The sequence below is a fragment of the Phalaenopsis equestris genome, unplaced genomic scaffold (assembly GCF_001263595.1).
Source record: "Phalaenopsis equestris unplaced genomic scaffold, ASM126359v1 Scaffold000697, whole genome shotgun sequence".
In the NCBI taxonomy this organism is placed as follows: Eukaryota; Viridiplantae; Streptophyta; class Magnoliopsida; order Asparagales; family Orchidaceae; genus Phalaenopsis; species Phalaenopsis equestris.
This window is the reverse complement of record NW_018165137.1, coordinates 964,350-975,979: the sequence shown is the minus strand read 5'-3', so window position 1 is coordinate 975,979 and position 11,630 is coordinate 964,350. Positions and strand designations below refer to the sequence as shown.

General features: G+C 32.5%; 1 protein-coding gene across 3 annotated transcripts in view; it reads right to left on the bottom strand.

The window, feature by feature from the left end:
- Nucleotides 1-5,639: 5,639 nt before the first annotated feature.
- LOC110030312 (ribulose-1,5 bisphosphate carboxylase/oxygenase large subunit N-methyltransferase, chloroplastic) overlaps nt 5,640-11,630 on the bottom strand; it is a 51,112-nt gene continuing 45,121 nt past the window's right edge. For 2 of the 3 annotated variants that reach the window (XM_020732969.1, XM_020732971.1), the window contains 4 exons: nt 7,129-7,230; nt 6,875-7,045; nt 6,661-6,761; nt 5,640-6,009 (listed from right to left, as the gene is read on the bottom strand). In XM_020732969.1, the coding sequence (XP_020588628.1) occupies nt 6,878-7,045; nt 7,129-7,230 (270 nt within the window). In that variant the 3' untranslated portion in view covers nt 5,640-6,009; nt 6,661-6,761; nt 6,875-6,877. The remainder of the gene's footprint in view (nt 6,010-6,660; nt 6,762-6,874; nt 7,046-7,128; nt 7,231-11,630) is intronic. The other variant, XM_020732970.1, reaches the window with a different exon arrangement.

The window sequence follows — 11,630 nt, the reverse complement described above, 5'->3', positions numbered from 1 at the left end:
AATTTGAACTATGTTGTTGTGATTAAGTATTGATTTTCTAAATCTTAAGTTCGTAGCCTCTAATATTACTCCCTGTGAGATCGATATCCAGGACTCCATTAGAGCCTTGTATTACTTGAGCGATACGTATACTTGCGTTGATAAGTGTGACTTTGCAATTATTGAATATTTTATACACATCTTTAGCAAATCTATAACTGTTGTCAAGTTTTTGGCGCCGATGCCAGGGATTTAAATCTTCTAGCAGTAGTATCAAATTCTTGTATTTTTTAGGATATATAAAGTCGTTGTCATGGACCACCCAAGCTTAAATTGGAATAATAATTACTATGGTGTAGACAACCAGCAATGGGGGAATACCCAGGTCGGTTCCACAGGAAGTTGGAATAACCAGGATAGTGACCACCCTAAACAATTGAATGAATTGGCAATGGATCTATTAAATCATTACAAAGACAAACTACTGCATTAAAAAGGCTGAAAAAATTAAATGGAGCTATTAGTCAGCCTAGAAACTCAAAGGATGTCTGGAATGATGGATTTTCATAATTTTAAAATAAATGTGTTGGCCCCTGAAGAGCAAACTGAGTTGGAGAACTTTGGTTAGACAATAATTGAGGAGGAATGTGTTTTATCTTCAAGGCACCCCCATGCATTATAAGGGAAATAGTTGAGCCTATAAGAACACCCATAAGAGTGCCCCAAGGGGATGATTTGGGAGACAACCCTAGGCAGGAGATTAACCAAGTAGAGTTAAATCCAGAACTTGAAGAATCTAGGAGAACCCAACGCAAAATTTAGGAGACTGGGAATTCATTTAAGGACCCATTTCTTACATATTGTGAGGGAAACACTGATATGTAAAAAGGAGAAATAATTGAAAGAATTTTGGATTTAAAAAGAATATGTAAGAATGACAATCCCAATCAATCCCTTACATACCCTCAATATGGCTGTAATAGAACTAAGAAGAAAAGTTGTAAGAAAAATTAAATTATGAGGATTTAGTAGAAACTCCAGGATCAACAAAAAATTGGGCGATCGATAAAGGATTACTAAATTAGAATTTTGATCCTAAAGGAAGCCTTTTTCATCAAGCTGATAACGTAAACCAAACACTATCTTGAGAGGCAACTCAAGTGTTATCTGATGTGTTGAGCGTGTGTTTTTTTTTTTACTTTTTGCAATTGTTTCAAAATTTGCTTTGAAATAGCTTTAAATTTTCATTTGAATTGGTTTTGAGTATAGTCCCTCCATGGAGTGATTTATGCTTTCTTACATATTTCATATTCTTGTTTTCTAAGATTCATGTGACAGCTGCATTTACTCTTTTTCCTGAACTTGTTTACTTTTTAAGTCACGACTACTTCATGTCATTCATGTTTGAAAAAAACAAGTTTGGGGGAGAAAAATTGTATATTTTTACAAATCTAAAAATGATTCATATGGCTGAGTGAAAGATTCAATATTCACAATATAACTCATTCTAAGAATTATAAATTAGTCAAAATGCTTATCAAAATCTTTTATAAGAGGATAAATATCATTTAGGAAAGAAAAATATTAATAATTTAATAAAAATATTTCATAACTTAACAAATTCAATCGTTATTTACAAAAATCTATTGATTATTAAATGAGGTGTAATTTAAATATTAAACAAAAAATGTTTTTATGTCTTCTTCAGTTCATTTCAACCAATTTAATGTTAACTTAACTCTTAACTAGGAAGATAACTTAAATGTGTGAAACTAAGCTATCATAGTTGAAATTTATTGCGAAATAAAACTACCCCAATTTATTGTGTAATAAAACTACGCCTTATCATATTAAAATTAGAAAAAGAAAACATTTTCAACTTGATAAAGTAATTTTGAGGAGAAAAAAAAAGAAAATAATAAATTCAAAAAAAAATAAAAAGTCCTTAAAAGAGACTTGAGGTTGACACAATATAATTCAAGAAAAAAAAGTAAACCATAAGGGTCTCTAATGGAACTTAAGGGATAAACGTTTCATGATTCTTTAATAAAACTACTTTAATCTTATCTTGAAAGAAAAAAAGTTAATTAATATTAAGCTAGCAAAATCCACTGCAGTTGCTTTAAAAATATTTGAGGTTGGTGAAAGATATTTTAAATAACACCAATTTAAGAATAGATGGGATTTCTTAAAGACAGAACAAAAGGAATTAAGGAAAAGATTAATTTATTAATCATTAAAGATAGTTGATCCAGAGATGACAATAAAAATACTATTATTTTACTTCGATAAACAAGTTGAATAGTTAAAAATCTACAGAAGCACCTATTATTATCATGGGATCCCAACTGAGCTATGAGATTACTTGAGGGAAAGTAATAAAATAAGTTTAGGAGTATTGACATGCATTAATATTACGTGATTTCATCCGATTTTACATGCATATTATCTATTATTTTTACTAATTTATCATAGATTTACAATTGAGAAGGGTTTTGTTGATGTTGTGTAGGTTATAGGTGTCGAATATGTAAAATAGAGTCAAAACACGCAATATAATGTTGTCTGGCATAGTCATGCTAGAGTTGAGTGTACGACACTAGTTTCGAGCAAGACCAAGCTGGGTTCTGGCGGGCACATCCAAAACTCATGTTTTGTGCAATTTCTTTTCTATTTTAACTTTAAACCTACTGACAGTTTTGGAGAGTTTGGATGCCTATTTTGGATCTTTAATGTAAAACCTAACCATAAAAATTTATTTGTGTTGTGAAAGAATGTCTTCTTGACCTTTTCATGGCATTTTAAACCTACTGACAGTTTTGGACATTTTGGATGCCTATTTTGGTTCTTTAATGTAAAACCTAACCATAAAAATTTATTGCGTTGTGAAAGAATGTCTTCTTGACCTTTTCATGGCATTGAAATTCTGGAGCAGAGAAGAGTTGGAGGCTGTTGGAGGCAGGGATTAGGGAGAATTTTAGTGCCTTCTTAAAGGTTTTCTTCCTCCCTTGTTGCAATCTTCAAGGGTGATTTTTTCCTCTATTTTTTGAGTTGTGAGAGAGTATTGTATGAGAGGAATGATTACTGCTTTTCTGGAAAAGAAAAGTTATTGTATGTTTAACATGTTTCTATTTCATGCAATAAAATCCTGCCTAATTTTCATTACTATAGTTTTCTCAACCATACGTGGCTAATTCTTCATTACATCTCTGTGATTTAGAGGTAGTGATTTTAATCGTGGTTTTTCTAAATTTTTTTTCCGTTAGCATTTTTCTTGTGCTTTCACGGTCTACGTTGTTAGTTGCATGTGAACGTTAGTTACTCCTAGTTTGGCCAACTAGAATGATAAAATATTTTGTGAAACTAGTATCTTTAATCGTTGTATAGTAGAAACAAATAGTAAATCACATAATTCGGAGAGGATAGACAGATTTCAGTGAAATTCTACAATCATTCTAGAGGATCAAAAAATTTAAGTGGAATGCCATTGAAATGGGGGAGCCTCAATTTCATATATTTTAAGTTTCTTTTGACCTAGATATAGACATAAGGAGTAATATATCATTGATCGACAACAATCACGTAGGAAAACATTTAGGAAAGCCACGATCACCACAGTCATCAAATCACAGAGGCACGAACCTCATCATTCTTGAAGGAACTCACAAGATCCTTCACGTTGTTTATGTTAACAGAAATTTACACTGTTTTTGCTAAAATTTTACTAGTAAAACCTTCTTTGCACTCAAGCCAAGTAAGGTTTAATAAATTAGTAAACTAGAGCATTTTCCGCATAAATAATTGTTAAGACTTTTCTCATGGGATCGATACGTGAATTCTTAGGCCGCATAGTATTTGACACGTGCACTTACATCGTATGGCCAACTTACTTCTCGATAAATTTTGGCGCGTCAAAAGCACCCTTTTATTTTGTGCCCAAAGATTTGATAATACACGTAGTAGTTAGGCTCATTGCTCTTACCCACTTCGTCTAACTTTCTAGACTTTAGTGGTTAGAAGTCTAGCTTCTTCATCAATTTTTTTTAAATCTTTTTAATTTGATTGAGTATTTATGCTCATCCATTCATAAAAAATGAATTTGAATTCTCTCTGATCCTCCGACCGAGGAGTTTGTTGTTATTATTATTGTTGTTGTTGTTGTTACTTAAGTTTGTCTAACAATATCTTCAGTGGTTGATTACCCTTATCAATTGCAGAGACCATCATGTATTTCTCTCAAACATGTTATGTTGATTCTATTTTTTATGTTCAGTCGGTGTTTCGAGAATAAATAGCTGCTTCTTTTCTTCCTGTAAACTAACAACTTAATAATTTCTTAAAGGTCTTTATAGTAAACCCTTTTAGTAGGAAAGCCATTAGTCTATGGATATTTTTAGTTGAATTTTTGTAGCATGTTCATGAAGTTGTGATTCATATTTTATGTTTAAGTTTCTCCATCTTAATATATACTCCACTAAAATTTTTTTCTCAATAGCTAAATCACCCACAATGATATGATGATAAGCTCCAACAAACCTCCCGTTGGACAATTTTGCATACCAATCAAATACAACCATTGACAAGTTATTAATAAAATGTCTAAGGAATAACACATCAATTCTACCAACATTGCAACAACTAGCCTTGAAATGCATCAAATGTTTTATTGGATTGCTCGTTCCATCAAATATACTGAATGATGGTGGCTCAAATTTTTTAGAGTATCTCACTGCATCAATTTTTTTCAGCTCAGACCTACCCTGCATAACATATGAGATACATTTAGAATATGCCAACACCTACATAGCTTGTCATCCTATGAGTTGCTTCAAGTACTTTCCAGGTAAAAGAAAAACAATTTCATGTTTCCTTGTAGAGCTATGGGCTTCTTCATTCACTTGATCCATCTTTTTCTTCTCAACCACAAGAGTAACTTCAATCTTATACATTTCACAAGGTGCTCTCTATGGTTTAGAAATTTTATCTTGCAACGCCATTTTTCTTGCCAACATCTCTTCCACTCCACTCTTCATCACTGCTTTCTTCAACTACAACATCCTTTGTGCCAGTGGCTTGTTATTCTATTTGTAGCGAGCATCTTGTCTTGATGACCATCACCTCTTCTATCATATCAACTAAATCAGCATGTCTTATCTCTCCTTTTTGTAGATCATTCTTTATCGATCTTCTTTATACTATCTGTGAACACATTCAGTGGTTTACTCGATTTTACTTTTCATGATCAGCAACTTCCATGTCCTTGTCTTCTAATTTTTCTTCATCAAACATGTTTCAACTTTAACTCTCTATTTTCTCCTCCACTCGCTTTCAACGCCACCTGCTTATGCGGCACTGGACTTCTCTCAGGTAAATATTTATTTATTTATTTATTTATGAGGTTCGAGTACTGGTGACTTGGAAAAGAAAAAAAAATCCAAATCAATAGGCCCACCTCCCTTCATCAAAATTTAAATTTTTAAAAAATATGGATCTCATTTCATACAATTAATCAATAAGCATCCTCAGTAAATATGACAACATTATGGGAATGGTTCAACAGTGCTTATGGAATAACAAATAAACATGTACCATTGACATTGATGGAAGCGCAAAATATAATCAACATTAAATCAACATGAGAATATGAATGGAAAGAGCAGTTCACAAACAAGAAATCTAGATTGACTGTCGGCTACTGTTACAAGTACAGAAGACAGAAGACATTTAGATACGTCCAATATTGATTCACTTGTCCTATTACAAAATTTCTGTTCCATAAAATGATAAAATAGCAACAAACTGTATTTTCCTTTTAATTTTTTTTTGGTGTTAATATGTACAGAAATTGTGCTAAGCTTGGATTGAATTAAAGAAGGAAAGCAGTGATTATATGAACTAAAGCATTGCTTGACACGTACATTGCTCGTAGCAGTCGCCATATATTTCATACCCATGTCAAACATTCAAATCGCCAACTGCAAAAGCTTGTAGCATTCACGAATAAATGGCAAACTGTGGCGCTCTGTATTCCTGGAAGAGGATCAAATGCCAAAATAGATTTTCAAACATATTCACACATTTTGTTTACCAAAATTTCTTGGTTTTATGTAGTTTCCAGAAGAAAAAGAGAAAATGGAATAAATATAGTTCGGTTTAACTGCCCAAATTATCAAACTAGTGCATTTTTAAAGGAAACAAACTAAGGTTAGTCCAGCTGATGCATTGAGGAAATCATGTGCAAGCTCATTTAATTAAAGGAAGATTTACATACATACCAGTCAATTCTTATGTATTTACATATCTAACACCTAAACTTCAATTTTTACATATATGCCACATTACCTACGCATGAAAAGTGGATTTAATTTTTTAAGAGTTAAAATAGTGATATTTTTTATGAGATGTGAAAGTTTAGGACGGTATAAATGTGAAATGTAAAATTTAGGTGTTAGATATGTAAACTGATAGGAATTGGAGGGTATGTATGTAAATTCCCAATAAGTTGCAGTGCTTCACTAAAATGTAAATCCCCAAACAACCAAAAGCAAGATGGTGGTATTAGTATTGGGAACACAGTGCAGGGAAAAAGAGAGCGGGTATAGAACGGGTTGTTGGGCAAGGAGTACGTGAAAAGAGCATGCAAAAATCAATAAGCTAGACTTCTAATTTTACTTGATTTACCTGAAAAATGCAGATCATTTCGCCTCCAACTGGCCAAGTTTCAATGATGCTCAACTTCTTGGGTTACAAGACTACGCTGGACAAACAGAAACTAACCATATCTGCTAGCATTTATTAATGGAAAAAAGCAGAAATTTATAAAGCAATATAAGCACTCCCTAAAACCACAAACCATTGGGATGGAATGCGGGCTTTGAAAGAAGAAGAATAATACCTTCTATTTCAGCAATGGTGCAAAAGGAGCTGGACAAGGAGATACAGTGTGATCTGGTAGCTGCTCTATCAACTCAATAGTTGCTCGAGTACAAGAATTTAGCATTTTCTTTTCTAAACTTACAAGCCTAGCAGCAACTCGTTTCTTCGGATTCAATTGACAATCTGCTACCTGGTCATCATATAAAATTGAATTAGCACATTTCTAATTAATTTAAACCTCAATTAGTTTCAAATACTATTATTCAATATTACAATGGCTTCATCTTCACTTAAAGTTGTTGGATAACTTGCTAGACGAGCCTGAAAATAACCAAGTAGTTGGTCCAGAACTGCACGTTCCATACAAGGGCTCACCTGCAATCAGATGTGAAGAAGCAAATGAATAAGCCTGTCCGAGAAAAATTTGGAAGTCATGCTGAACCGAAATAAGTCCCCAAAACTTGCCAAGACGTTGAACGAAGCAAACAGTTCAAATAAAATATTATTCCGCAAAATATATGTTGAAATACTATAGAAGGCCCAGATAGGCCCAGATAGAAATAAAACTGCCCTTAAAGATCTAGTACAGTCCTGGCACCCGGAAAAATGCAAAAATAACTATGCTAGCAAGACCCATGATAATATAAACAACAACAAGAAGTCTTTATCCCACTAAGTGGGGTCGGCTTCATGAATCCTTCCATTGTGTCTTATTGAGCGTAATGTTTTCATTTAATTCTAATAAATTAAGATCATTTTTTATACTACATGCCCAAGTCTTTTTAGGTCCACCTCTACCTTTCTTAACAGTAAGAGCCAAGGTATCTTAACACTACCTTTCTTAACAGTAAGAGCCAAGGTAATAGAATTGAAAATTAGATTAGCAGGACTCGGATTTACAAGATATATATACCAGCATGTTCTGTTATTTATCACTTCACTTTCGGCCCTCCCATATCCTGCACCAGCATATATATACATCGGGGTGATGAGGAGGTTCCACCTTTTGTTCCTAAGTATGATTCAGACACACCACTTGCAAAAGAAAATGATACTGCACTCCAAAGAGCATAAAATAGAGAACCAAGTTTCCGAACACATTAATAATGCCAAAAGTCTGAAAAAACAGTAAATAATTCATCTATAAATATGTCCTTAATAGCAAAAATCCAAATTAGAAACTAGGGAAATAGATAAGAACCAAAATGAAAGAAACAAAGGAAACTTTTTTAAAAAATAATATTAATAATGATCTTGTCGGGCTCGACTCCTACAATCGGTGGTCCGATATCATAGAACCTAAAAATTGCAGAAACCTGAAAAAGGGATTCGCTGGGATCCAGCACAAATATACACCCATGATGCAACAAAGGTGGACGACTCAGTCAAACACAATTCTCACCACACTAGCTCTAACTTACACAAATCAGAACCGAGTGGTAATGAATTAATCTAAATTAATCATCACATACATTCACAATAAAATTCATTTATATTTTCCATTACTTAGAAGCGTGCACAATAATGTCACCCAAATATATATAGAGCTACTAAAAATCCAAAATATAAAAAATATGTACCCAAAAGTCTTTATAATTTCCAATACTATATAACCCAAAAACTGTATAATATCAAACCTGATTGCTTACCCTGATTTCCTTATCATTTTCTGAAAATCAATATAAAAGAGTGAGCTGCAAGCTTAACAAAATTATCAAGGCTAAAGTAAGATTTTATAGACTGAAATGAAGCAAAGTGCATGCGCAATCAGAGTTCATATGTATGGATGTTGCACATAAAATAAATATACTTGTTGACCTCATTTTTGCATTACGATTATTTTGTTATCTCTCTAGAGCCTAAGGTCTAAACTTAAGATTTCCTTAGTGGCTCCCCAAGAAATTAATAGTGGAACCAATACCAAGTTAAGACATGATAACATCTCTTTACTCCTTATAGTTTCATATACTTAATTACAAATCGTTAACCTTTGGTTGAGATGATTAAAAACAAGTTATTGAAGCTTAGGTTGAGTTCCTATAGACTTAGACATATCCTAGACTACTATGTGACCCTAGAGACGTATGTCTTCTATTTGGTCTCTCTCACTATGCACTTTGCACTTCTCTCTCCTAATTTCTTGGATGACATTTTCTTTAGTTCAAAGAGAGCTCATTGGGAATGAGACTCATTTTGAATTAAAATAGAGTTCATCCTTTAATAAAAAAGAAGATAAAATAAAAATCACCAATTGAAGTTCAAAACATAAATAAAATTGAAAATGAACAATATCAAATTCAATAAAATCATAAAATCACAAAATAAAATTAAGATCAAGAAAATTAAAAAAAAATCACCAAAAAAAGTCATCAAATCAACAAAGTAGAAATCAAAGGAAAGAAAATTCCTAAAAAATCATCAAATCAAACATAATAGAAATTAGAATTAAAAGTCAATAAGACTTTAAAAATGAAATTATAATTGAAATAAATTCATAAAGTTAAATCAAAACCCAAGAAAGTTGAATTTATCAAAATTATAAAAATTAAATTCACAAAAGTAAGATTACAAAATTAAACTTTCAAAAATATAAAATACGAGACTATCAATGAAAGTCCGAATTCACTAAAGACTAAATTGACCCAAGTCAAAATAAAAACTAAACAAAACTCACTTAAATTTTCAAATAGAAAATAAAGTAAAGTCATAAAATCAAAATCAAATTCAACAAAATTGAAATCACAAAGTAAAATCACTATGTGAAACCAAAGTCAAGGAAAACCAAATTTAAATAAAATCATCAAATCAATATAAAATTAAATTCAAGATTATAATTAAATATAAATAAATTGACTGAAATAATAAAAGTAAAATACCAACCAAAAGTAAAATCAAACACAACCTAATTTACCAAAAATCAAAACAATCAAAAGTAAATCAAACCAAAAATCCAAAATTCACTAAAATTAAATTAACCAAAATCAAAATTAAATCAAACCAAAGCCACCTAAATCAATGTCCACCTCATCCAAACCATACCCAAGCTTAAACGCGTGCCCAAAATTCAAGTCAACCAAAGCTTATCATAAGCCAAGCCACTAAGTCCACCTCATGACAGCTCACCAAGCAATCATTATGCCAAGCCAAGGCAAGCCAAATCAAAGGCACCAAACAACATTATGGCAACGCAAATCCAAAATCCAAACTACATAAGTGACCAAAGCCTTAAACACATAACTCTACCCATAATAAAACATGACAAACCAACATCACCCATACAAATCCAAGTCATCCAAAGTCAACTACAATCAATTTAAATTTAATTGGATGAACCCAAATCTGAGGAAAAAAAAAACATGTCCACAAAACCCAAAACCAAAGAAAATTAAGCTAAACTCAAAAGCAACTTTCCCCAACCCCTTGGCTCTTCTCCAAATGTTAAACATAGCTCTCTGATGCCTCTCAAGCTTCCCTAATGCTCTCCCACGGCTATTTAAAGCCCAAACCCAAAAGCACCTGCTCTTATGACCCAACCCGTGGCTTGAATTAACCAAGGCGGGTATAAACGGTCGTATGGTGGGTATTAATATTTCTCTATTTATTTTATATAACTAGCTATTAACAAATGAAAAAACCACTAAATAAATTTAATTAAAGTAGCATAATTAGATTTAATTCAATATAGATTATCCGCATCTTTTATAAATATTTTCTCTTCTTTAGCTCATTTTTAATCAATTAATTAAGCCTAAAATGTTTGTTTAAAATAACTGTGAACTAAACAAGCATTGAATACCTATACTCCTAAACAATAGTAATATAAGGGAAAATAAAGCAATATGCATGCAAGTTAAGATTTCTATTAAATCAATATATATATTTGATATTTAAAAAATATGATGTCATTCGATGAATCTTACTATATCAATAACATATCTATATAATTTATATCTATACAATCGTAACAAGAGCACGGTATAAAAATTGTACTAGTTAAAGCACTTTAATATCAATATCTTTTATGTTTACATACATGGATATTTTAGTGTTCCTCTGCTAAAATCATAAAGAGATGACACCATCATATTAATCATGTGCAAACAAGCAATCAATAGAAATAATATCCTTCTTACACTTATCGCATTCAGTTCAATGTATTTTATGTATGTATGTATGTATATATATTTTTATTTATTTATTTATATAAAGTTTGCTGTCAATACCCAAAACAACCAATGTATCGTCCATTAAATTCCTGGGTTCTAGTAGGCCTCCATTCTTCTTCTTCTTCCTGCATATGTAAGTCTGTCAATCCTCATCGGAAGATTGGCTCATCTGATTAGTGTATTGGTCCAAAGGTTGTCAGGCATGTGTAGGTTGTTGCACATCATGAGCCCCTTGTGCTGACTAACAGTAACAACCTGCTCGATCTGATGAGGTGATAGGACTGCAGTAGAAAGCTCACTTAGGATAGAATGCTAGATTTGAAGTTGGGGCGCACGTAGGGCAGGACACTCCACCACGACATTGACAATCGTTACATCAGTGATAGGTTTTAGGGTAGGTGAAGTATGAAATGTCTCCTCTGCCCCCATGAACAGAGGTTCCGCAGGAGGAATTAGAGGACCTACATCTTGAGCATTGTGTGGAGGTAGAGTGGTTGACATATTGCTTGCGGGGATAGTGGAATCTTCAGCAACGTCGGCCAGTGGACTAGATGGCACGGTTACCACAGTGTTATTGGGGTCAAGAATATTTGTGATATATATATATAT